Source organism: Sylvia atricapilla, chromosome 19, assembly GCF_009819655.1.
Source record: "Sylvia atricapilla isolate bSylAtr1 chromosome 19, bSylAtr1.pri, whole genome shotgun sequence".
Classification (NCBI taxonomy): domain Eukaryota; kingdom Metazoa; phylum Chordata; class Aves; order Passeriformes; family Sylviidae; genus Sylvia; species Sylvia atricapilla.
This window is the reverse complement of record NC_089158.1, coordinates 7374731-7402121: the sequence shown is the minus strand read 5'-3', so window position 1 is coordinate 7402121 and position 27391 is coordinate 7374731. Positions and strand designations below refer to the sequence as shown.

At 43.3% G+C, this 27391-nt stretch overlaps 1 protein-coding gene across 12 annotated transcripts; it reads left to right on the top strand.

Annotated features, from left to right (window-relative positions):
* The first annotated feature begins 1191 nt into the window (after positions 1-1191).
* TSC1 (TSC complex subunit 1) lies at positions 1192-27391 on the top strand. 12 transcript variants are annotated; one of them, XM_066332804.1, is made up of 24 exons: positions 1192-1341; positions 2379-2593; positions 8529-8591; positions 9657-9832; positions 10688-10791; positions 11416-11568; positions 13228-13372; positions 14402-14556; positions 14841-14914; positions 16359-16537; positions 16972-17081; positions 17305-17428; positions 17774-17889; positions 18118-18190; positions 18785-18883; positions 18977-19544; positions 19765-19808; positions 20331-20497; positions 21403-21585; positions 21936-22046; positions 22542-22664; positions 23623-23810; positions 23917-24078; positions 24366-27391. In XM_066332804.1, exons 4-24 carry the CDS (start codon positions 9727-9729, stop codon positions 24844-24846), a joined length of 3465 nt encoding a protein of 1154 aa, XP_066188901.1. In that variant the 5' UTR covers positions 1192-1341; positions 2379-2593; positions 8529-8591; positions 9657-9726; the 3' UTR covers positions 24847-27391. The 12 variants fall into 12 exon arrangements, with proteins under 12 accessions (XP_066188901.1, XP_066188905.1, XP_066188902.1 ...); XM_066332803.1 differs by lacking the exon at positions 1192-1341 and adding an exon at positions 1352-1483; XM_066332805.1 differs by lacking the exon at positions 2379-2593 and having other exon boundaries at positions 1201-1341.

Below are 27391 nucleotides of genomic sequence, written 5' to 3'. Positions count from 1 at the left end.
AACATAACACATCACTTTTAGTGCAGCTGCTTCTCCTTTCAAAGCCAGCAGCAAACCCCTGCTACAGCACCCATGTTTTCTTTGTCAATTTGACTGTTACAGCAATTAAGTCCCAGTAAAATAACACGACTAATTGCTTCCAGCTCTTCTCTGAAGCTCATCTTAATTTCCACTCTTTTCTGTGGCAGATTAAACAAACGTGTCTTCTGCACATCAAGAAAAAAAAAAAATACCATCACTCTGTCCAGACCATAATAAATATTAATTGCCAGGCACAAGGCAGGACTAGATTAAAAATATGCTGGCTCCAAGCAACTCTTATCTCATCATGATGCAGGATGCCCCATTGCAGGTGCAGCAGGAAGGAACTATCTCAGTCCTGCAGGGACCAGAGCCGGGAAACACAAAAACTGCCGCAGAAGTTAAAAATCAACCGATCCCTTTTAGATGGGGCTCTAATCCGCTTTTCTTCCCTTGGACCTCATTTCCACCTCGCAAGTTTGATGCCTGTGATAACTGGTGCAGAGCCCAGAGGCAGGAAGGGCACCCTCGGTGTGTTCCCTGAGGAGCTGCTCCTCCCTGGGCAAGGAGAAACGCAGATCCCACCAGCCCGGGGACTGAAATGGGCAGCTTTAAACCTGTTGCACATGGCACACGTAACAGAAGGCTGCAGATCCTTCCCCGTGGTAATTTCCTTTCTACCCTGCATTTTCCACAGGGAAAGATCAACCTTTATCCGCAAGGATGCGATGTTTGCGTTGTGCGGTTAATGCTTTCTGAGGGGGAAGGAAGAAAACAAAAACAAAGACAGGATCCTTATGCACGGTTTGGATGAGTAAGTCCTCAGGGATCCAAAAACAGGAGAAGGAAAGAAGCTTTGCACGCTCATCAATTAAAATCAATGAGATTTGGGGCGCGTGCCCGGAGGCTCCGTCCGGGAGCCACCAAGAGCCGCGTCCCGTCAGCACCGCTCCGCACAGAGCTTCCGAGACGCTTTTTTCTTTCTTTTCAGCACATCCCCGCGTATCGCACGGCACTCCCAGGTGGAACAGGGAGAACGGAGAGAACCCAGAGCCCCGAACCCGTTTCGGCCGCGTCCCCTCAGGGCCGGGCCTTGTTTACCGCCCGCGCGCGGCCCCGCCCCCCGCATCACGCGACCTCCGCCCGCCGCAGCGCTGCCCCCGCCGAGATCCCTCCGCCTCGGGATTCCGCGGGGGCGCGGCGGACCCGCGCTCGTCCCCCGCTCATCCCCCGCGGCGGGAACGTCCCGTGAGGCGGGAGGGGCGAGCGGGGCGGGGAGGGACCGGGAGAGAAGCCGGGCAGCCAGCGGAGAGCGAGGCGGTGAGGCGGGACTAGGTTGTGCGGCGGAGGGATCCGAGGGGCGAAGCGCTGTGATGGGAGGGGGAGGCAGGGCCAAGATGGCGGCGCCCTGTGGGCCGGAGGAGCCCGGAGTGGTAAACAGCTGAGGGGAGGAGAGGGAGAGGTGAGTGCGCCGGGCCGCCCCTCGCCACCACCGCCGCGGCGACACCGGGGACGGCCGCGGGGACGGAGGGGAGGAGGCGGAGCAGAGAGATGAGCGGGGAAGCAGGGAGAAAGGGCTGGGGGAGGAGGCGGCAGGAGAAAGAGAAGGGGTCGGGGGGATGGGGAAGGCGAGGGGGTGGTGTTCTCCCTCTGTCCCCTTTCCTGCCTCCGTCTGTCCCCTTTCTCTCCTTGCAGACAGACTTGCTCCGGGTCGCTGTCCGGGGGCTCGGGGCTCTGCCCCCCACCCCCCAAGGGTCCCCCCACCAGCCAAAGCGCCCTTTTAATTCTGTGCTTTTTTATCAAAAAAGGCTCAGCACCCCCATTGCAAAGGCTGAGTAGCGATTTCCAGGTTTCTCCTGCCTTGGTTATTTGCTGAGGAGGTTTCCTTGTCCGGGGTTGGGTATTTAATAAAGCAGTTGTTAAAGTCTGTCCTCTCGGTGAGGAAGGCTTTTCTCATTTCCTTGCTCCTGGGTAGGTAATGTGAAGTCAGGATGTTGTTTACTTCTACAATAAAACATTTTGCTTCCTGTTATCACAAAGAACTTGGAAGGCTGCAGTTCTGAAGTTTTCACCCTTTGTTTGCTATGGATGCAGTCTCTGTCATTGTTTTATCAGTTTAAGCAGAGCTTCTCTCCTTGTTGTTCGAGGTTGGGGTTTTTTTAATGAATCTTTTACAAGGCAATGAGGGAAAGGAAGAACGTGCCTTGAAGGAATGCATGATTCAAACCCCCTGGAAATGACCCAGAAACCGGGATCAGGTTTTGTGTGCAGAACTCTTTCCAGAACTGCTGTTTCCAGAGAACCTTCCAGTTGGTGCTAATACAGGTTTTCATTCTTTGTGTGGTGTGATCCTGCAGTTTCCTGGCGTTGACTTCTGGGGATAGTTGTTGGAAATCTGTCAGAATCGAAGCTCTACTGAAGTGATCCCATTAGGTGAAAAAAAAAAATCCTCTTCACTTTACATGTGTGAACAACTAGAAAGGGAATCTTTGAAAACTCTGGAAGTTTTAATAATCAGTGCAAACCTTGGGAATCCATCAATCTGCTGATGCCTTTGCTGGGCAGCAATCATGTACTCTCATTATCAGAAACAGCTGCACCACAGTGAAGTTTAAAATAAAATCAGGGGCTTAAAATCCTTTACCCAGTGAAAACCCTTTTTGCTTTGTTTTTGTTTGTTCATTTGTTCTGGTTTTTTTAGCAGCCCAGTTCACCCAGGACTACATTTGTGGGGAATTGCATGGACTTACACCGATGAAAATGTAGTCAGAATATCTAATGTGTCATGAGATAAGCTTTAATTAAAATGATTTTATCTCTGGCTGTGTTTAATCCTGACACCTTAACTCTTTGTTACCTTTCTGGTGACTAAAAAAGTGGCATTATTAAAGGATTCCCATGTGAGATGTGCTGGCCGACTGCAGATGTTTTGGTGTTTGGACAAATATTTGTCTTCAGTAACTATTTGTAGTTTAAAATGAATGCTGGCTCTATTTGCAGCTGGGCTGCTGGGATGTTGACTTGTCCTGATTCCTGAAATTCTTCCAACTGCCAGGCACCTTCTTGTCAGCCCTGACAGGAGCTGGGGATGTGATTCAGCCTCTGTGCAAACTGGATGGCCTGCAACATATGCATGGTGCAAACACACACATATTTGGCAAAGATACCTTTTAATTTATTTCCTTTATTTCATTTATTTGGAAGAAATCCTTCCCTGTGAGGGTGGGCAGGCCCTGGCACAGGGTGCCCAGAGAAGTTGTGGCTGCTCCATCCCTGGAAGTGTCCAAGGCCACGTTGGGCAGGGCTTGGAGCAATTTGGGATAGTGGAAGGTGTCCCAGTCATGGCAGGGAGTGGAACTTGATGGTCTTTAAGTTCCTTTCCAACCCAAACCATTCTGGGATTCTTCACTAACAAGCAAATAAAATAATCAAAGCACTTTGCAGTGGTGGAAGCAGGGGAGGGCATCAGATTTTGTGGCAAGTTGCAGACAGGTGTGTGTTTAAGAAAGAATGTTACAGCTTAGTGTCTGGTGTTATATGTTCATGTAGTTTAATCAACATAATGAGGACAAGTAATGATGTTTCCTTTCTTAGCATAGGCATTTCTTTGAGTAGCACATTAAGATGCAGAGTAAAGTTCTTGCTGTCACTTTCCTGGGCCTTACTCCTGTTTTGTTTTTACCTTACAGTTTTACATCATCTGCTGTTGTTCTGTATAATGCTGGGTTTAATTCTTGGAGCAGTTAAAATGCCTTGATGAGTTCATTAGATAGGTTGCAGTGGTTTCAAGCTTTACTGAATTGCTGCCTAACTCTGTGAATATTTTAAAAGGTTCCTCTTGGGGGCAAAAAAAAAAAAAAAAGCTGCAGAGATTTAGGAGTCTCACTCCTTGTGTTAGTGCCAAGTTTAGAGCTCTCTGATCACCTGTTTGTAGTTAAAAGGATTCCATAGTTGGACTGACTTTCCGTGTGTAGTGTTAATTAAATTGTTCTAGAAAGCCAGGGCTTGTTCTCATTTATTTATTTGCTATTAATATATGCAGTTGTGTGTAAGGAATTGCAATAATTCCCTGACTCCCTTCAGTGGCTGGCTGGTTAGCCCGGCTCCTGCCAGAGGGTGAAGTGACAGCCCTTCCTTGTTTGGGCTTTTTATGACATGGATTGTTTTTAAACAATTTTTTCCCTCTGACAGAAATGTGATGAGTAGCAATTAGCAATAATCTATTAGCACAGCAGAGTCCAAAGAATTTTAAATATTGCTGAATATGATTTTCTCTCTTTGTTTGGGCTTGCTGTTTTTTTTTTTTTTTTTTGTGATATTCCTGTTCCCACGTCAGTTGAGTGCCTGTAACAAAGTACAGAAGAATGTGTATAATACCAAGTTATAACTATAAATAATGATCTAGTTTAGTTATAGAATCTTGTATCAGATGTAAATATTACTAGGAAGATATTTACTGCTAGAAGAAGGCAGATGCCTTCATTCTTTAAAGATGAATAAATAAATTAAATTGTTTGTATTGCCAGTTGTAGTGATCAGGTTGTAATGAGGTTTAGAGTGTTTAGAGTTATTATTTCTGGGTGGTGCAAAAGGGAATTATCAGCTGCTTGCTTTCCTATGCCACCAGTGGTTTTTCTCCCTGCTGGAACTTTTCATTCATTGCTTATGTCACTTGTATAATGGGAACGTTCAGTTTAACTGCGAGGGAAATGTAAGATTGGGCATGGTTAGGGAGCATAAAATGGGCTTCAGTTTTGTGTGCTGAATGGGAGGGGGTGAGGCTTAATCCTTTCATGACCAACATTTCAAAGATGACAGTGAAAGGGCTGCTGTGTTGTCAATCTGAATTTTTCTTTGAAGCCAATTGCTGTAAAATCCTGTCCTCGTTCGTGGCTTTAGCCAGAGCAATACCTGAGGATGTGACCTGACCTTACCTGCGATAGAAATCCGATGGAAAAGTGTAAATCTGAACATTCTGGTCCTGTGGTGTTGAAATCCCCTTTTCTCATAGGGCACAGGGGGCAACAACCATTTACTGGCACACCCTAAATTTAACTGCTGCTTAATGAGGAGAGGGAAGACGCTGCTGCTGATCCCCCTGCCCATGCCCCTGGTGTCTGAATTTGGGTGTTGTTGCAGCTGAGGGTGTGTTTGTGGTGTGTCCCCCTCCTCCCCACCCCTGCGAGCGGCATAACTGGCACTACCAGCTGCTTTTTCATTTGGCTTGGGATAAAAATACACTGAACAGAAGAACATCTTCTCTTGACAGAAATACTTAGAGAAGTCATAATCTTTAGGAATACTCTGCTGTCTCTTTCTCTGATTAGCCTTTTCCAATTAATATTTCTGTAGTCTGTTTCTACAGGCTCTCGCTTTGTCTTGAGTTTGTAGCTTGGACTGTTTTGTGTTGCTAAATCAGCTACTGAAAAAAAGAAATTTAGACTTGGTTCTTGGCTTGTTGGCTTCTCCTTTTCCTTCTGTAACATGGCTTCAAAGCTGTGTGTTGGTACTTTAATACTTTTTACAAAGTATATCTTAAAGCTCTTGAATATAGGAAGTGCTGTTGGTGTGATATTTTACAGTGAGATTGGAATGTTACATTTTAAAAGGTATTTAAACAGACTTTTTTCTACTCTTCACTAACCAAGTACTTTATTTAGATCTTTTGTATAAAACTAGTTTTTAAAGTCAGTGAGGAGTCAGTGACTCAAATCACATGGAAAACTTACTTGGTTTAATCCTATTAGTTGCAAGAATGGCTGCAGGGATGTGGAAATTCTTCTGATGAGGGAATGGCTGCAATATCTGGGGATGGCAGAGTTAGAGAGGCTCACTTTGTAACTGTGTATTTGAGCAGAAAGCCGTGCTGGGGATGTGATACTGTAAAGGTGTCAGGGATGTCCTATTCACTGCACAAGTATCAATTCCAGATACAAAATACCCACACAGTCAGTGGCTGATCCTGCTGTTTGACAAGGTGATGGGAGCCCCTTAACCTGCCCTGTGCTTATCTACAAGATTTGAAAATCACATCACAAATTCCTGGTGGGACTGTGATAAATCACACTGACACCACAGGGCTGAACTTCATCCCAGAACACGACGTTTTCTGACTAAAAGCCTGTTGCCTGTAAATTACTTATTCAGCTGCCTTTGCCTGAGAAAAGTGTGACATGATTTAAGACTATGCTGAAATTTCCTGGCTTGTTCATTTGTGTTGGGCACAGATTTGGAGCATCTCAGTCTTACTTAGAGTTTAAAATGACAAATGACTTTACCTTGAGAAAGCTGTGCTTTGCTTTTTTAAAGTCGTGGCCATTTGTGTACAGTGGGGTGACAAGATTGACTGGTTTGGTGTAACTTCAGATAAACTTCCACCTCATGAGGTACCTGTGTGCAACATTGCCCCATTTTTAGATGTGCTTTGAAATACCTTACTAATATTTCAAATACTTTTGGAGTGGAGACTGCTTCACTTTAAAGTGCTCCAGTGCAAGATTGACAAGTTGAAATAAACGATGCTGGATTTATTGGCACAAGGTCACTGCAGCCATCTGTTTTAGTCAGGGAGCTTGGGAAATGATCCGTTACCTACGTGTGTGTCCTTATCAGCAGCTGAGCTCGCCTTATCAGCCTGGCAGCAGTTTGTTCGTGCCAGCACAATGGCACAAAGTTTGAAATCCTCTTACCTTCTCAACATTTAAACCGGGGTTTTCCCCATCTCTCTGCAGAGGTATTGTTGAGCCTGACTTCCAGAACCCATCCGTAGCGTCTCCAAAAGTGTGTTCTGTGATTTCACCAGGCTGCAGATTTTCCTCTGGCAATATCAAAATCAGTGACACTGCTGTCGAGTTTGGTGTGACAAAAATCTGGTCCAATGTAATGGTACTGCTCAAGGAAAATAAGAAACAAAATCACTTTTTTCACTGATGTGGAATAAGAATCAAAGGGAAGAGAGTTGACAAGGTTTTTATGGGGTCAAAAAGCAGAGACTCGTGTTTCTGCTGCTTTAATTCTCAAAACAGGTTTTGCTTGCAGTTGCTCTGGGGGTGTGGCCATGCATCTCTTTTGTTAACAAGACTTTAAACAACTAATTCATGTTGCTTAGGAAGCTGGTGAATCTATTGCTTAATCACAGCTGAGACTGTGTCCTGATAGAAATAGAAGGACAGCAAGGCCTGTTTGAAAGATGTGTTCTCAGACATGAAGGAATAGGTTCTTTGGAGTGAGCTGCTTCCCAAATGCAGTCATTGAACCAAATCAATATTATAATGATTACTAGAAATGGAAAAAGCAGTTGATTCCTTAAAAGGACTAACAGAGTGGAAGGCTGACTTCTTAGGTTGCATGGATGTGTGGCTTTAAACCTTTTGAAAGGATGGTGTCCCTCTCTGAGCATTGTTTGTCCTGTAAACAGCAAGTGCTTTGAGGAAGGAGTTGAAGCTTGGGAGTCTGCACGATGTAGGGGGAAAAAAACCAACAAAAAAACCCCAAACCAAGATCCTAAACCACAACAAATGCCAGCTCTGATTTCTTGAAAAGCAGCAATCCATTCTGCTTTCAGTAAAAAGCAACTTCCCTCACCCCAAGTCTCTATTCTATTATTATCCCAGTCTTGCTCACACTACCAGCCACTCTTAAGTCTACAGGTTTAGCATTTTGCCAGCCTTAGACTAGAAAGGAGATAGCATTTAAATCTAAACACTTCAGTGATCAGACTCTGCTGGCTGCTTGTACATGACCTGAAGTTTCATTTGGACCGTTCAGTTGGGATCATTGAAGGCTGAGGGTGCTGTTGTGTTCTGCAGTGGTGATTACTGCAGTGCTCCAGCCAGTTTGTTGCTACTGAAATGCCAGTTGGGAGTGTGGTGCCATATTATCACCTTTGAATTTGCAATCAGTGCCAGGTTAAGTAAGCTGATGTCTGGTGGCACTAAGAAAAGTGACCTTGGGCAGTTCTGCAACTGCAGAGTGATATGTTGCAAATGACAAAGTTTACTGGTGGACATGTTAACTCCTGCTGTCCAGTGACTTTGTTAAACATAAATATTCAAGAAAGTAATATGGGTATAGGTAATTACAGCATTATCATTTAAAACAGAGCAGTGATCTGTGCTCCTTGGCTAATGCTAAAAATGTTTTGAGTAGAATTTAAAGGCTTAAATTAATTACTGTGTGTTCAGAGTAGAGACGAGTCCTTTCTGTGTAAGATTCTACCTGCCCTAAATAAAACTTCATCAGCTTTTGAAGGGTCACAGTACAAAACCATGGTCTTGTGAAAGTTTGAGGTAATTGCACAGCTTAACCTGTGGACAGTTGTGGAAAGGACAACTGCAGCACCTTTTGGTGTTTTTCAGACTGAGGGCTGGCTGTTCTCGTGCAGGGGGTGCACAACTCTTCTGTTCTGTGTAAAAAACTTAGTGATATCCTGAGTGTATATACCTGGTGTGATAAGGGAGAAATATTTTGTGCCTTTTCTTAACCTCTTTCTGGTTTTCCTTTATTAGTGATCATGAAAGGTGTGTGGCTGACAGCATTGCAGACAGAAGCTCAGCTCATCCACAGAACAGGTGCTGTAAACACAACTGCAGTAGAAAAACAATTTTGTGTGTAAGCTTGGTATGTGTCAGTCTTGCCTTCCATGGGGGAAGTGAAAAATGTATTCTAGCTTGGAGTGGGAGGGAAGAAGAAACTCTTGCTGATAATAATATTAGATGTGATCTAAAGCCAGACAGATTTGTTCTTCCACTGGGAAAGGTTTGGTATAGGATTCTTCTGGATGAAATAAAAATTGATTCATTTTGTGGTAGGTAGGTTAATGTGACACCTGAGTCCCTCTGGTGCTGGTACATGGGAAGAAGCCATTTTAAAAGCCTGACATGGCTGAGATTTGCTCCCACTTAGCATTGTGCAGCTGACCAGTTGTTACCTGCACACTGTTGCATTTCATACTTTATGCAGCTTTTGCTCTGCAGAGCTGGTGATCACAAATCCCACGAGTGAAGGCAAGGTGTGCTGTGCTGCTCAGGCTGTGTTTGGTGTGCTCAGGCTGCCCAGGACCAGCAGCTGCAGCAGATCTGCTTAAGTTTCCCAACAGCTGCAGCTTGGCCACGTTGCAAAGTCTTAAAGCCCAAATCTCTCAGAGTGCAACAATGCAGAGCCCAGGGCAGTGAATTCCTGACCTGGTCACAGGAGTGGAGAAGGATCTGGAGGTTTGTGTTTTCTCCTGATTTAGTCCATACACAGGCCTGGAAAGGTGGTTTGAGGAGGAATTGGTGTAAGAACTCAGGAATGGAGGGATTCCAGGGAGCTTTTTGCATTTTATTCAAAACTTGAGCTTCATTTTACTGACCTGGAGAGCAAATTAAAAAAATATGGTAAGAGAATGCTCTGACAGTCTAGATACCGAGGTCTTCTGCAAAACAGATTAATGTCTTTCTGAAAAACACGAAGAAAACCCTGCTCATGACTCATTTGCTTTTTGGAAACTCTTACAGCTTTTATTGCAGGTGTGGAAACTCTAACAATCCTCTCAGTGTTAAATGGGCACTTGTGTGGAAAAGAAATAGGGGGGGGATGAGTGATTTTATATGGAAAGGGAAAAGTTCACTCTTGTGCTGTCTCTTCTCTCCTAGTCTGGTAGAAAGACACCAATGAAGAACTTCCTGAAGTTTTAACCTCCACATTCATGTCAGTACGTGCATCATGGCACAGCAAGGAAATGTTGGTGAGCTCCTCTCAATGCTGGATTCTCCAATTCTGGGTGTCCTGGAAGATATAACAGCTGCATTCAAAGATAATCTCATTTGTGGTATGTATCCTTTTGTGTGGTTTTGGAAAGGGTTTTGCTTTTACATCAATAAAGGTAGAATAATATGGGGTTTTTTCCCTATCAAACACTCTCTTTGCTAATGCAGCTTGAAAGGAACTCTTGATATTTGGGTTTGAAATTGCTTTAAGGATGGAGACTTCTCTTCAGTCCATTCTGCTTAATGGCATGGCTCCTGGAAGGTCTGTTACATAATTGTTAAAACACCATTACAAAATGACTGGCTTTTCCTGAGGCAGAGCCTCAAGTGTGAACTGATGAAACTTTCTTTGTCAAGAGTATCTAGAAAGAATTAGGTGTCACCCACGTTTTGGGAACCAGTGGGATTTTGTTAATAATAAAAAAAAAACCAAAAATTTTTACTCCCGAACAAAACAGACTTTGTGAAGAGTGATTGCTGCTGTTGAGGGATCACTTGTGCTGACAGAGCCTTTTCAGAGCATGAGAGCACTGCCAGTGTCCTTGTCCCTGAAGTTGCTCTGCATTATCTGCTGAAGGGAGAGAACATTGAGTCACTCGTGAACACTTCACTGGGTAAAGCAGCTTGCAGCTCAGCTACCTGTAGGGTTTTTATGGTTAGACAGGAATTGTTGGTTGTTAAAAGAACTGGTCCCTTTCTCTGAGCTGAATGCAATCCTTTGAATGGTTTGGAACCAGGAAATGTAGTTGAGAGGTCTCATTTTCCCAAAGGTCTGTTAAACACCAAGGACTGCTTTATGTTAGAAATTGTGTAATAGTTGCTTACAAGTTCTGTAATGTCCTTGTAGCAAGTGCTTCGTTTTTAGTGTACTGAGAATGTTTTTGGTTTTTTTTTTTTTGCTGTCCCCAAACTGACAGACCGTGGGCCTGTGCTTGTCAACAACCTGGTGGACTATTACTTGGAAACCAATTCTCAGCAGGCACTGCATATTCTGTCCACTCTGCAAGAGCCTCATGACAAGGTAAAAAAAAAAAATCTTGTTATGGCAGATTTTAGCCTGGTATTGAAGCAGCCTTTAAATAGCATCTGTTAAAACTCTAGGGGTTCCAGTCTGGTGTAGAATTACCTTGCTGTAGAGATGTAGTATCTCTGTAGTAAGAGTAGTTTAAGCTTTAAAAAAAACCCTTCAGAGGTCTCTGTTTCTTGAGTTGCTTAAACTGACCCAGATAAGCAAAGAACCTCTATAAAGGAAAGGGTTTGGAGGGTTGATGTTGTCTCTTTACAGTGCTCCTGCTGCAGGATGTGTTAGCCTAAAACAAATTGGGTATTTTGAGAGCAAGTAAGGATTTTAAATAGATTGGAAGTGGCACTGCAAATTGGCTGCTGCCCAGATTTTTTTTTTTTAATTATTATTTACTTATAAACATTTCGAAGTGCAGTGACTGCTTCTGCAGTTTGCATTTGTTTACCAGTAGTCTCAAAGTTATTGCAGGGTTTTATTTCCTCTGGGATCCTGTATATTTGTAAAATGCCCTTAGTTTCCATATTGACAAACTGCTGAATATAGACTGGTCAAAAAGAGTATAGAGCAGTTAAATATAAATACCTTTGTTTTTCTACCACTCTCTGCAAAATCCTTTATCAGCATCTACTGGACAAAATTAATGATTATATGGGCAAAGCTGCTACTCGTTTACCCACCCTCTCCCTGCTGGGACATGTGATAAGACGACAACCATCTTGGAAACACAAACTTTCTCAAGCACCTCTCCTGCTTTCATTACTTAAATGTCTCAAGGTAAGAATTGTCAGTGCTGTCTATAAAACACTTGGTGTAAACTTGCATACAGATGTAAGGCATTTGATTCCTGTTTTGATGTCATTTAGTTAAGCCACAGTGCTGTTAATATCAGCTGAATACTCTGTGCTGATGCTGTTATTGCTGACAATCTCGTTTCTAAAACCCACTGTCATTGTGAGTTAGGAACGTTTATTTAAACTTTCCTGAAGTAAGTTAAAGACAAGAAGGCCCTTGGTGAAGTTGGTGGATATCTTAAATGTGAACCTAATGAGAAATACAACAACTTCCTACTGGTGCAGTTTAAATTTGTGTGTCCTCTACTTGTAGTGTAGATGGGCCATGCAGTGGACTGTTCCCTGGTGAAATGACCTTGGAATTAGCAGACTTTCCCTTCTTAGCTAGTGACATACTGGATTACAAGGAGGTAGCTCTTCCCCCAAGCTTTATGGGTTGTTTCCCTCATCTGCAGATTGATCAGGTATAACACTGTGCAGCACTGTACCAGTGAATAAGGAATGAAAAGTGCTTTGAGACCTGGAGTGCATTGTCAGTAATGGAATTTATTGTGATAGTGAAGAATCCACAGTAGTCATGAAGTCACGTTTAAATGCACGATGCAATCAAGTGCCAGCACTCTTCAAAACAAAACACCACAAGTTTGTAATTGCCAAAGGAGCAGCTCCAGCTGCAGTTACTGGAGCTCCTGATGTGTTTGACAGGATCTGTTGCCCTTTGCAGTGTGACTGAGGGAGGAGTGAAATGTGTCAGAAAGCTGCTGGGAGTAGGACAGAAATGTGGAAGTGCTGGGGATGTGGACAGAGGGAAATGTGCTCTGATAGGTTTTGTGTGACTGAGGGAGAGTGGAGGCTGTAGACACACAGAGGAGGATAAATCCCTTAAAACTGACTATCCCATGAGCTTGAGTGGCTCCTGGGAGCTACCCAGAGAGCTCAGCAGCACCTGCCCACAGCCTGACCTGTGCTCTGTGCCCCCTGTGCTGACAAAGCAGAAGAGCTGCCAAGGAAAACGTGCATTAAACTGAGGAAGCAGGGGAAGAGTTTGAACACTTTCTGTGTCCTTTCCTAAAATCTGGTTCTCTCTTCCTGTTTCATCCAGCCAAAGGTTTGTACTGCCACATCCCTTCCTTGTGGCACAAGATGAGGTGCTCTAGTCATTGTTTGAATTACTGCTGGGTGATTTCCAGCAGCCAGGTTTAGTAGAAAAGCTTTCGACCCCTGTGTTGGTAACTGGCCAACACCCTTGAACACCCTGATCATATCTGAAGTTTCTGAGCCGCTGAATGCTGTGTGTGTTTAGCTCTGGGAAGGAAGGAAGGTGGCACATAAGATGCTTCACATACTAGTAATTGTTTTTACCCAGCTGTGGAACTGTGGTGATGTTCCCTTTTTAACTAAGCCAAGTGTTTCTACAGAAAAGCAGCAGAGTAGGAGCAAGAATCCCAAATCTATTTTTTTCTTCAAATTGTTCTGTATGAAAATACTCAATAATCTTGGATCATTAAGTTCTGGTAGGTTTCAGAGGGACTGTTTCAATAGAGAACTTTTTCCATGATGATGATTCAATGTTCACTTCATCCTTGGAAAAAAAATTAAGTTCAACACATTTAACTAATGCAGGTTTTTTCCCTTCTTGCAGACTGACACAGATGTAGTAGTACTCACCACAGGTGTCCTAGTGCTAATAACCATGTTGCCAATGATTCCTCAGTCTGGCAAACAGTACCTTCATGATTTCTTTGGTATCTTTGGGCGTCTCTCAGCCTGGTGCTTGCAGAATCCAGGTGAGATTTCAACTTTGTTGCATGCAGTTGTGGTTTAGCAGTATCCTTGTGACTGGTGTGCAGTTGATGAGCACATTCTTTTGTGAGACTCTTAATGGTCTGAGATTATTTAAACACAGAAAATTATGTGTTAAGCCCACAAGCTGTTCTGTTCTTTGAGAACATGGGCAAGTTCTTTGCTCAGAATTTAGAAGTCTCTTAGAATCTTCCATGTGATGCTGCTACTGCATGAAATTTCACTGAACCAAAGTACTGCCCTGATGACAGTGAAAAGCAGAGATTGATATTGATCTTAATGGAGAGAGAAGGGAAAATGCTAATGTTTGAGGCAGATTTGGGGGAATTTGGTATTCCCAGATATCAGTGGGGAGGGGAAAGAAGCAACATTTATAAGAGTTTATTTTAATGTGCAAGTATCAGTAGTCATGAAGGGCGATAAAACTGGTTTTCTCAGCCCTGGCTTGGCTGAATTTGTTGTAAGGGGTCTGATGTCTAACACCAGCAGTATCTGTGACTGTGGCTCATGGCTGAATGAACAAATGCTGTGTTAAGCACATAGAGCTGCTATTTAGAGAGCCATTCTGCATTGCAAGTAGGATTGGAACTTCTGAGGTGAATACTAAGATTTGTCTGTTGTGATCGCTTTTGGTGGCTACAAGCTTTTAGTTTTTACCTTTGGAAGTGAAACAAACCTTGGTTTCCTTTTTTAATCATTCAGTCAGTCTTACTCTGGCTCACTGTCTAGAAGAGTTTCAGGTTTTAACTTGAATAAGAAGGGAGCTGTGTTTTGAGAATGACAGCACACTGGTTGGAATTAATGGTCCTTATCTTAATTTCTGAGTTTGCTGTGAGCTGATGACTAAGTGTTGCTTGTTTTCTAAGAAGACTCACAGTTTCACTAGGGACTATTTGTACTTCAGAAGACTTGTTCCAGTTAACATTTCAAATTTAAAAGTACTTCACTTGCATTCTTAGAACTTCTGTTCTTTTCTCCAATGTAATGAAAAAGATTCTAACTACTTTTTCCAGGTCATGTGGCAGAGATTTATCTTGTCCATCTTCATGCCAGCGTTTATTCTCTCTTTCATCGTCTTTATGGAATGTATCCTTGCAATTTTGTCTCCTTTCTGCGCTCTCACTACAGTATGAAGGAAAACCTGGAGACCTTTGAAGAAGTAGTTAAGGTAAAATGCTGCTCATCTGTGTATTTATAGCTATATATTCCAATTTAATACAATTAATTTGCCAATTCAGCTGAGGGCTGTTCAACGAAACAGTATAAAAATGAGCAATTTGACTGAAAGCTTAGTTGGTATCAAGTCTTGAAGTTGTGGTGATGTGTATTAACCTTATCTGTTAAATGTGACTTTCTAAACTATTGGGATTAGTAGTTTGCTCATCAGCTTTGTGTGGTTTGGTGCAATCCAAAGGTGCTGCACTGATAACAAGTCCTTCTTCTTCCTCCCAGCCAATGATGGAACATGTGCGAATTCATCCAGAGTTAGTGACTGGATCCAAGGACCATGAACTGGACCCACGAAGGTATTATATGTTCTCTCTGCTATTAGGAAAGGCTCAAATTGAGCAGCTTTCTGTGGGGTTGTTTCAGAAGGCTGCAGCAAAACCTTTTCTGTCAGCAACAGTTTGTGTGGGGGTGTTTTGCCACCCAGATGTGTAGGTGCACCAGGTAAACATGTAGACTTTCCTCATCCCAGCTTACAGCTGGATGAATAAGCAAAAACTGTTGTGAAAGGTCATTAACAACAGTGTTGAGCTTCTAAATTCATTTTGTGTCTGGGATGGCATCTGTCTTCTACTTTACTTTATCTTGTTTTTATGACTTAATGATCAAACATCCTCATAATGATCTAAAACAGTTTGTTTGCCTGTAATGAATAAAGTGAAACTGCCAGAGATGCTTCATTGGGTGAAGGTTTGGGTCATATTCCTTGGGTTTGTTGAAGTATTTGATGGGATTTAAGTGTTTAAAATGGCTTCAGTGTGTCTTGTTTTGGTACCTAGATATTGGTTCATTTAACAGATCAGTTCTTTTAACAGGTATGTGTTAACATTATCAGCTGTATTAGTTTTCTTTAGCAATAGGCTCATTTGCCTGCAGCAGCACCACTTGCTGCTTTTCTCTTGTCTCCACAGGCCCAGCCACTGAAGAGGAGAATTTGACTCTTGTTGCTGCACAGTAGTGCTCTTGCCCTGCTTTTCAGAGCCACTAGGAAATCACTCCTAACTGGGAACCCATTGAATGTCACAATGCTCAAATTTGCAGGGGGAGGGTGGCACCACTCAAGAGCACAATTGGCACAAACCTACCAGTGGAAGCCGCCTGTTTTGGTATCTTGGACAGAGAGTATTTTACTTTCCAAAGCAGCCCAGCTTTTAACAGACAGCCTTCAAGGCTTTCTTTTCTTTACAGTGAACATCCATTCCCTGAAATATTGGGCAGATCTAATCTGGCTGCTTAATTTAGTGAGAAGGAGATAGTAATAGTAAAGGATGAAGGATGAAGGAGATAGTAATAGTAAAAAACATTCCCCAGACTTGGGAGGCAAAACACAGATCTGAAACTGGCATTGCAGACAGTGTTTGCTTAAATAATACAGATTCCCTCACTGCTGGCATGTCTAAATTTTGACTACCAACATCTGAGTGTAGTTGAGCTGATTTCTACAGCTGCTGAAGCTCAGGATCAACCAAGTCTTCGTATGCTGTTCCTCCTTTCCAGAGTGCTCCATGGCAGACCTTCATGGATCTCTGTGTCAAAGCTGTTTGTCTCCTCTTTGAGACCCCCTCTCACAAGTCATCTGGTTGCAATTTCTGTCTGGTGCCTTGTTCCAGTTTGGCTGGGAGCATGCAAAGCTGCCTGGAACAAATGAGCCATCCTGCAAGCCAATTCCTCCTATCTCCAGGAACTCTTGTTTTTAACAATAATTGACTAACTTACTCTTTTGGATCCAAAAACTGTCTGCAGGTGGAAAAGACTAGAAACTCATGATGTTGTGATAGAATGTGCCAAAATCTCCCTGGACCCTGCAGAAGCCTCGTATGAAGATGGTTATTACTCTGTGTCTCGGAAACTCTGCACAAGCTTAAAACATCATCAAACTGACCCCAGTGCCAGCTCTTACATTGACACACAGAGCAGCTATGGTAAGACCTGCCTGATGGCTAATCAATCCCCAATTGCTGGAGGAGAACTGGCCCTAGAGCAAAAAAAAATCTCACTAATTTATGCCACTTAAAATCTGATTCCTACACACCAGAAAATAAACCGTCATTAAAAAACAAATACATAGATATATTTTCTATGTGCAGACATAGACAGTGTGTTCTCAACATTGTCTCTTCATCCCCTTGTCCTCCCTACCCCAAAACAACCAAAAAAAGAGAGAGCTGTAGTATAATGTGTTCAATAGATATTTTCTTGGGCTGGAAGAAAAGTCTCTAGCTACAAATGTGTATGTTGAATGGATTTGAAATGCTTTGATTAAAAGCCTTTAAGTCCTAGCCAGAAGAATCATGGGTTTGTATTTAATGTGTTGGATACTTTGAAATTTTGATTTTCTCTTTTATTTAACTTTCAGGGACTTCTACCCCATATTCCACTCCTCGGCTAACACTATCACAAATGCCAGGGCAGCTACCTCAGATTCTGAGCCCACAGTCCATGAGGCTGTCAACTGAGCCACAGCAGGTAAAGCACAAGATGAAGCCCAGCAAGTTTTCATTCTTTGCACTTTCATAGTTTCTTGTGCCAGTCTTAAAAATCCATGATTTTGAGCTGTGCTGTGAGTTCTTCAGAAGTTGGTGTGTTCGTTTCACATTTAAACTCTGCCTGATTTCCTGTGTGAAAACCTGGATGCAGGTGCTTCACGTGTTGCTTTTCTGAGCTCTGCTGGGTTTTACTCTGTGCACAGGTCACCATCTGGAGCCCCTCTGCAGTGTGTGGTATGACCACGCCACCGACATCCCCTGGTGTTGTCCCATCAGAGTCATCCCAGTCTGCATCACAACCCTACAGCAAAGCTTTTGGCACATCTGGTACGTGCTGCCTTTTGGAATTTGGCCTTCAAGGTTTGCTTTACTGGAAAGTCTGGCTGTAAATTTTACTGGCAGTTTTTAAAGGGGAATGCCAGTTGATATGCTTGAGTGATTACTCCTGTGAACTGAGTACCTCACCTAGAGCAGTGCTGATGCAAACTGAGAGGAAATCTGTGAATTCAGTGCCAAAGCCTGAAACAACTTTTGGGAAACTGCGCTTTTGTCTTGATAAACAGTTGAAAGAGATTTAAGAAGTAAATGCTATGAGATGGTGTTTAAATGTACAATTTTTAAGCTGAAGAGGGGAAGGGGGAGCCTGCTCAGAGAACTTGTGCTCCTTTTCAGCAGGGGGGAAAGGAACACCTTTGGGAACACCAGCCACATCTCCTCCTCCACCCTGCACTTCAGATGACTTTGTGCATGTTTCACTCCCTTCAGCTGCTGCCACACCTCCTAAAAAGGTATTACAAAATTCTTCTGCTGAACTAATCTGGGTTTTTTCATTGACTTGCCTTAGTGCAGTGACCTTAACTGAGAAAGAAAAATCAAGAGTAGGTGGTTTATAAAAGAATTTTGCATTTCACTGCAAAAACTCTTCTAAATGTAGACAACTATTGCCACTTCCAGCTGCACAGTTGCCAAGGAAATCTGAGGCAATTAATGTATTCTGGGTTTCTTTTGTTTTTCAGGAGGACAAACCAGATTCTGGGAGGCCTTTACTGTACCGACAGCAAAATGTCATAAACAGCGATAAATCATTGGGTAAACTCCATTTTCCTCTCCCCATTACTACAACCTGTTGTAAACAACTCCAGTTTTTATTCACACTTGTTCCAATTCCCAAACACTTTTCCACAGGTTTTGATTTGGTTTTTATCCCTGAGTTCTTTGTAATTCCAGGATCTTGCCTTAACCTGTGATTCAACTTAAAATCTTCTTGTGATGCTTCTGATTGCTGAAGGGGATGTTAATGCTAATTGGAAGTAGAGCAGTCACAGTGCACATAATGAGCCACCTTATTTTATTTATTTAATGGGTTAATTTTAAACAGCACATCCTTCTTCACAGAGGTTGTGCAACAGCAAATGTTAAGTTTACAAAATTATATTTTGCGATCAGGATTGACCTGTGACTGACTCTGAACTGTTTTCCATGTGGAATGGAACAGGAGTCAGATACCCTCCTCCTGAGGAAGCATCTGAAGGAGGGACAAGCGTTTATTCTGAGGACCCTGCAGCAGTAAAAGACTTGTTTCATGTGTTTTGTGCTCTGCTAAGGCTGGAGAAAACAGGACCTGTACAACTAACCTTTTGTTTTCTGTTTGTTTGGTTGTTATTTTGTTTTTTTTTTTTCCAGACATACCCAGTAGTAAAAGTTCGGTAACCTTAAGTGATCTTGCAGAGTTTTTAGGTGGGTTGTCATTTGAAGATAGCGCTGAGAAGGACAGAGAGGAAGGTAAATGTCTGCCCTCCTTACCTACATCTTAGCTAAGGAATTGTTTATTCTGTTGAAATGCCAGATGCATCATGGTGCTCCCCTTCTCCTCAGATGCAATATCTAAAGAGATCTCCGAGATCACGACCGATGCTGAACACATGGTGCCTAGAGGAGGATTTGACTCCCCGTTTTACCGCACAAACGAAAGTCTGTCAGGCTCTCAGAAGAAGACCCACTCAGCAGCCTCCAGTGTTCAGGGACACAGTCAGACCTCTGAGCCTTTAACATCTCTGGACAAGCCTGGGCCTGAGGGTGCACGGGAAACACCCAAACAAACCTTTACTCCCATAGACAAGCCCTGTGGAGGCCCTGGGGAAAGCCCTGCTGGGAACAGGGAGGGAACCTCTGGGGAGCCGAGTATTCTCACTCCCAGCCCTTGTAAAGTACCAGCACAAAGGAGAGTGGTGTTTGGGAGTGGGCAGCCTCCCCTCTATGAGCACCTCTTTGAGGTCGCATTACCAAAGACTGCCTACCTCTTTGTTGGCAAGAAGACTGAGGAGCTGCTAAAGAAAGCCAAGGGGGCCCAGGATGAAGACTGCGTGTCCTCAACTTCTCCCGTGGAAGTGCTGGACAGGCTGATTCAGCAAGGAGCAGATGCACACACTAAGGAGCTGAACAAGTAGGTGACTGAAAATCTTACATTGCAGACTTTATTGTTACTCTTTTTTGTGCTGGCTTGATTTTAAGCTGTGCTAGACAAGCAGCTGCACAGTTCCTCCCTAATCTTTTTATACCAACTGACCTTAATTGTACTTTTACCAGGCTATAAGCTCTTTTGAGGTGAACATTCCATTTTTTTACTTAAACTTACCTGTTAATGCTGCATTTTCTTTTTTCAGATTGTCTTTGCCAAGCAAATCTGCTGACTGGACTCACTTTGGAGGTGAGGAAATTTCTTGTGTTTTGGCAATCTGTTCCTCTATTATTAGACTTGCTTAAACAATGACCTGCATACTTCTTGCTTGTGGGGTTTTAACTAATGCTGCAGAAAGATGATGCCCTCTACTAAGTCCTGGTTTATCTGCTTAGCAAGTAGCTGTGTTCCAGAGAAATGAACTACTTTTGTCATCTTGGAAAAGTGCAAAATTGTAGACACTTCTGGTTTTGACCATTTCAGCCTTGCTAAGCTTCAGAGTGCTTTTGGTAATCTGACAGATCCTTGCACCTTCTCACTGCTCATTGAATCTAAAACCAATTGGGTTTTTTGCTTATTTATGTGTCTGTGTCTTAGTTTTGTGCTCTGAGGCTTCTGTGGTGATAGTGGCTTGGCTTTTTTTCTTAATCTAAGGAGCAATGCATTCAACGCCTAGATCCATTGCTTTGGGAAAAATGTTAACGATTTTGTGATAGAGAGCAAATAAAGCAGACAGTGCAGCTCAGTGATCTCTTCTGTCTCCCACTGCAGGTTCTCCCCCCTCAGATGAGATTCACACCCTGAGGAACCAGCTGCTTCTGCTGCACAACCAGCTGCTGTACGAGCGCTTCAAGAGGCAGCAGCACGCGCTGCGCAACCGCCGCCTCCTGCGCAAAGTCATCAAGGCCACGGCTCTGGAGGAGCACAACGCTGCCATGGTGAGCAGGGACACAGCTCCACCAGTGGCTGAGGCACACTGGTGCTGGTACAAGTGTTAATTAGCCTGGCTGGTGTCTTTTGGTGCTGCTCAATTAACGAAGAATCCTCATTTGTCGTTTTATTAAAGTCGGTGTTTGTGGAGTGACTTGCGCAGTTCTCTCTGTTGTCATTTTCAGTGTCAGTAGTTTGGTGTTGACTGCAGGCAGCTGAATCCTTCATGCTTGACCCCTTGCCAGCACTTGCCTTTAGATAATGGTAAAGCTATCCCCTGGCTTCCCTGTTAGTGGAGGGGTTGTTCAATGCCTGGCAAAACACCTTACTGCATAGTTGATAAACTGTTGTCCCTCTGTTCCTCAGATGAGGACTAATAGCAAAAGCTGTGAAAACTTGAGTGTTGTTTTCCAGAGGTGTTCACTGTGATAGAATTTGAAGATATAAGTGCACTGAAGGATGTCTCAGTACAGATTTAGATGTGTTTCATAATATATTTTCATGTTACAGCTAAATGTCCATCAACAGTTTCACCTTCTGATAATTAACTGCAAGAGCCAAAAGTAGACTTCTAAGTAGGTTTTGGAAGATGAACTGTTGCTTCAGCTGTGAGGCCCAAGTCCCTGTTGAAAGTGTGAGGGGCAGTGGAAGAATAGGCTATTGCTCATTGTGCCTTTGAATGTGGCTGTGAGTTTTCAGCCTGTCCACTCTTATCACCATTTCATCTCCTTTTTAGCCTAAACCAAGCCAAGCCCCAACAGCCTTGAGAACATGCTCTGTTTAACATATTGTGCATATGGAAAAGTGTTTTCCTGCATGCTGCTAATGACAGCTTTGCTTGGCTGAGTATAGATGTCCTAACTGCTAAGCAGGTGTCTTGTCTGATGCCTCATGTGGGATTCATTCTTAACAGAAAGATCAGCTGAAACTGCAGGAAAAGGAGATCCAGGCGTTGAAACTGAGTCTGCAGAAAGAACAGGCAAGGTACCACCAGTTCCAGGAGGAACATGATAATATTGTGGCTCAGCTTCACAGCCAGATCCGACAGCTGCAGCACGACCGGGAGGAATTCTACAACCAGAGCCAGGAATTGCAGGTATGAAGCATCAACAGATTTGTTGCCTACTTTCTGGCTTTAAAAATAACCTTCTTCATAACAAGGCATGAAATACCTGAGGGAAAGCTGTACATTTTAATTAGAGATATTGTCTTGATTCAGAATGAGACATTACATAATTGAAAGTGCTTAACTTAGTATCGTCCTTTTATAGTTCTGTTTTGTCCTGTCTTCAGCTTGGAAATAGGAAAAGGCAGGTTCTTAGCTGGTTTGGAGGGGTCACTATAACTTGATTTCCAGTGCTGGAGGTTTACAGCCTCCCAGCCAGTGCCCTTGCTGTCCTTAGTGAAGTTTCAGAACCTTGAGTAATTTTTTTATTACTTGAACAGACCAAGCTGGAAGATTGCAGGAACATGATAGCAGATCTGAGGTTAGAATTAAAGAAGGCAAACAACAAGGTGTGTCACACTGAACTGCTGCTTAGCCAAGTTTCTCAAAAGGTAAGAAAAGTCAGTGTTCCCAGGGTCCCTTTGTGTCTTTCTGATTATTTTTTATCTGATTGTTTTCATCAGGTGCTTTTTCTTTCTTGATCTGAAAGAAGCTTGTGCTGAGCTCTATAGAGTCTGATACTAATTGCACAAAAACAACACAGAAGAATGTATCTTGGTGAAGAAATTCTTAAACTCAGATAAACGGCTCCTGAAACTTCTTATTTTGGCTTTTTCCTCAACAGGATTTGCAGATTGAGCATTACAAATTCGTATTAAAGCTCTGCTAAATCTTGACAACTGAGAGATATTGTTTATATCATAAGTTGAATGGAAAGTAAAAGGTTTTTTTATGAAAAAAAAAAATTAACTACCTATGATGCATTGGATTTTAGCCTTTGTTTCCCTTCTTTATGAAAATACCCTGTGAACACAGTGCCTTCAGCTGTGACTCTCCTGCTGAACTGTTCATCCCAGTGCTGGATTCTGTTCCATTTCCCTTCCCAGCTTTCCAACAGTGAATCGGTGCAACAGCAGATGGAGTTCTTGAACAGGCAGCTGCTGGTTCTTGGGGAGGTCAATGAGCTGTACCTGGAGCAGCTGCAGCACAAGCACACAGACACTACAAAGGTACCAGTGCAGAGGACTTCTGGGGGGACTTCCCTTGAGGTCATCACCCAGCAGTTCCCAGCCCTGAGTTCAGAAGGAAGGGCTTTGTAACTTAACAGATTCTTTGTTCTGAAATTGATTTTTAGGGATATGATTTTATATTTCATCTTCTGTTCAGATGTTTTGTTCCCTGTGGGTTTTGAGGAATATCTTCAGTGCCGCTTCTGAAAGCTTAAGAATGGGTTGTTGGGGTACACTTGGGGTCTCTTTTAGCCAACTGATGAAAATTCTTAGTAATTTCTTTTCCAAAGGCCAAGACTTCACTGTGTTCACGTGTAACTGACAGCAGATTGTTGGTAAAATAATGCAGGGTAGTGTCAGAATTTGTGGAAAGATCTTAACAAGGATTTTACGGGTTTTCGTGAGGTGTTACTTTAAAATGAGCATCTCAGCCTTTCCCACTCAGTCATTTTCCTATTAAAAGTTACCAGTAACTTCACTAAAACTTCTGTGGTTCATATGGTTTTACTTCCTGACTTCAAAGAAACCTTTTTCTAATTAGAAGCAAGTAAATTACACAACAATATAACTGTTCCTGCGTGAGAGCACGTAATTAAAGAAGGTGAATAATACGCTGAAAAAAAGTCTTCTACTGGTATTTAATGAAGGTCGTGTTGGAAAAATGGATTTAAAATAGAGTTTGTCTACTCTAATCCAGTGCAGAACTAGCAAGAGTGCTTTGATGAAAAGAGGTTTTCATAAGGAACATTAATGTGCTAATAAATTCCAGTGATGTGTAGTTATTTTAATAGTGTACATCCTCAGCAGGGCTGGTTTTCTATATCTGTTTTTAGAAATGCTGCTTTTATTCTGGCTTGCTTTAAAATGTGCCTATTTATAACATCAGAAACATGTCTAAACACCAATAAAAATAACACAGGATCAAATTATACTTTACCATTGTGTTGTTTGCTTCGAGGAGGTTGAAATGTTGCACGCTGCTTTTCGGAAAGAACTGGAGAAAGCAAAGTTGTGTGTTCAGCAGCAAAGCCAACGGCTCGATGCTTCCCAGAAAAGGATAGCTGAACTGGAATCTCAGCTTTCAAAAAAGGACCACCTCTTCCTGGAGCAAAAGAAATACCTGGAAGATGTTAAAATCCAAGCAAGGTAAGGGCTTCCTGTGTAACATTTTAGCTGTGTTTTGACAGATGCGCTGTCACACCTGGGGCAGAATCTGGAGATTTTGGACATTCTGGTTTCTCTCTTTGCTCAGGGGTCAGCTGCAGGCAGTAGAAAGCAGGTACAAGGCCCAGAAAAGAATCACCCAGGCATTTGAGCTGGAGATCTTGGATCTGTTTGGGCGGCTGGAGAAGAGCAGCCTACTGAAAAAACTTGAAGATGATAAAACAGAAGCAGCTGAAGCAGCAGAAGAAAGGTGAGGGTGGTGGTGTGAAATCTGCAGGACCCATGTGGGATTATTGCCAGTTTTGGACTTAAAAACAGTGGCTGTTGCAAAGCTGAGTGCGTGACACATCTGGTTACCCCCTGACACATCTGGTTACCCCCCGTCACTCCTCCTTTGCCCCAGAACTGTGAAACGAAACCTGTTGAAATACATACCCAGAGGCAGAAAGGGAAAGTAATCTGCCCTGGCTGGCATTTCTCTCTCTCCTGTTGAATTGCTGTGATTTTCTTGACACTGTGTCCTCTCTCTTCCCCAAGCAGGCTGGATTGTGCTAATGAAGATACAGCAGGACACAGTGAAGAAACAATGGGTAGAAATGGAGAGACCAAACCTCCCAGCACCCGAGGCAGCAGTAGCAGCAAGGGGGGCAGCAGCAGCGAGCTCTCCACCCCAGAAAAACCCCAGAACCAGAGGCTGAGCAGTCGCTGGGAGACATCTGTGCTGCTGGAGCCCTCCACTACTGTCCCACTGACTGTAGGTTCACTCCCCAGCTCCAAAAGCTTCCTTGGAATGAAGGCACGAGAATTATTTCGCAACAAGAGCGAGAGCCAGTGTGATGAGGAGGGGCTCACCATCAACAGGCTGTCTGATGCCCTAAAGACTGAACAGTGTAGAGATCCAAGCATGGAGTCAAAGGCCCCTCCAAGCCCTGATAACCTCTCACCTAAACTCCAGGAAAGCAGTGTTGGACAGCTTCATATCATGGACTACAATGAAACTCATCATGACCACAGTTAAAGAGGAAGATAGTCAATCAGTGTTATTTTCATATTCTTGGCATAGAACAGGAGGCGTGAGTGCAAGTTTAACTAAAAGCTTTTATGTTTCTTTGGTCTGAGCAGTGGCTCATGCAGCGGAGCAGGATCGTTGGCCAGGAACGGAAGGAGGCTGCTGAATGAATGCAAAATGGATTTTTGGGTCTGGAATTGAAAATGCCCAGCCTAACTCTTGCTTCTTTCTCAAATTCAATCCTTAGCAGCGTGTACTAATTTGAAGGGACAACTGTTAGCATTTGCAAGTATTTTTTTTCCCTTTCTCCCTGTCCCCAGTTGAGTGGCTGCGTTTATGAACTTGAGTGCAATATGAGGCCAAATTAACATTTGTGAGTTTACTCTGAATGCTTTGTATTTCTTTGCAAGCTCCCCATTTAGAGCAGTTGGTTGTGCTGCATGTCCAGGTGACTTTGGTTCCTTTCATCCTGGAAAGAAGCAGCACTAGGATTTCCAGTGCATTCTCTCTTTTTGCCTGTCCACTGTCCCACATCCCTCAGAGCCCAGCCTTCATTAGGTTGGACTCTGATTGAATACCCAAATGTTTAAAGAACATTGTACCTCTGCAAAAGGATTCATTTACCCTAATTCATGATCATTGTTTATATTGTCCTTAACATTTCCTGGGAAGTTACTTTTGAACAGACAAAAAGGAACTGGAGCTTGTAATGCAGAAGAGACCGTAGATGCTGAAGACTTGTTAAAACACCAGCTTCAGATCTTCTTGGTGTTTGAAGTGTTTGCCTGACAAACTGTGATTGACCTCACACTGGTTCATATGGGAAAGCAGTTGGGGTGGGAGAGGAGGGAAGAGGAAGCTTTACTCAAGTAGGGAGAGGATGCAGAACATGGAGGTAGAATTCCAAGCTTATGAAAATCTGCAGAGGAGGAATTGCTTTTCTCATCAGGGAAATGTGTTCACACTCCTTCATAGTTCTGCTCTTTCTTCCTGGTCTGAGCAAGACCACTGTGTATTGAGTCCAAGAAATTTGCTTCATTCTTCCTGGGAATAGCTTTTCAGGCTTGACTTGGAGAACATGGTTTCCTTTGAGAGCTCTCCTACTCAGATTGCAGCACATTTTTGAGTTCAGCAGTGTCAGTTTGGCTCTAGGTCTCTCCCCTTCACCCTCATCCTACTTCCTTAGATGACAGGGCTGAGGAGGAGTCCTGCTCACACTGAAATCAGAATCCTGGCGTGAAGCCTTTCGGTGTTAATCATGTTTTAAGTCAATTATGAACCTTCTGTGAAGGAGGATTGTGGGATCAGGGCTTGTTAGTGGTCAGACTCAATCTCCTTCGTGACAGAACAGGGCCTGCTGTTAGGAAGGCAGTGCTTGTTTTAAATGTCCCACGTGGCTGGGTCCAGGTGTACTCAGACAGTTTAGGCTTCACAGTTCCCCTGCATCACACGTGGCCTCTTCTCCTAAACATTCTGTGGGTGGCAGCTGCTGTTTAAGAACCACCTCACATAGAAATCAAGTCCAAGCACACTTGCATTTGTAGTTCAAATCCCTTCTTAGCCTGGGTGGGAACGAGGCTGTCAGAGCAGCTGGTGCTCAGCTCATTCCTGACAGGACTTGTCCTCCCATTCCCGCCTCCTCCGTAACTCCAAGGTCTGAATACATTTCTGCCTGTCTTAAATTATTCTCCGTGTCCTTTCAGTTGGTCAGTCCGAACTCTGAGAGTAGAGGTGAACTTCAGTGGTTGTGTCAAAGCTGACTCTGCATGGAGTAGAGAGTAGAGAGTTGGTTGTAAGTGACAGCCTGGTTTTGTTGGCGTCTTTAGGCTTTCTCAGACGTAGTGGTAGCAAACGTGGTAGCGCGTGTGTCGGTAAGATTTGGAGGTTTCCTGCCCCTTCCCCGCTGGATCCCAGCCCTGGGAGTGAACGGTTTGCACACAAAGGGCCTGATGGGTCAGCTCAGCCAGGAATGTTGGAGGAGCTCGTTCCCATCCTGCTCTGCCGAGCCCGGATCTCGTGTTCCCAAGAGAGGCAGGTTTTGTGTCAGTCCCAAAAATGCCCTGGCAGCAACTCAAGCTCTTTGATAAGGTGGCTTTTTTTTTTTCTTCTTTTAAACAGGATTTTAGCACCAGGATAGTAATGGAAACCACTTTAGGTTTGTTTATGGACCACAAAGATTATGGAGGAACAAATTTTGCAATTTTCTTTCCTAAGTCTAAAAATCATGGATCTGCTGTATGTAGTTAACTTGCAGTTTGTTTGAAGGGGTCCCATCGGTGAAGTGGAAACAGATTTTTTTAACTGACTGCTTTTAGTTAAATCTAAAATTGCTGTCTTTGTCAAGTTAATCTGTTCCCTGCCTCGCTCTTTGTAAGCATGTTAAACAATCCACATTAAATGCCATAAATATGAAATACGAGGAAATGGTACAATCGTAAGCTAAAGAGAACTTAAACCAAAAGGAGGTTTTGCTGTCCTTATTAGAATGTTCTAAAATGTCAAGGCAGTTGCTTGTGTTTAACTGTGAACAAATAAAATGTATTGTTTTGCACTA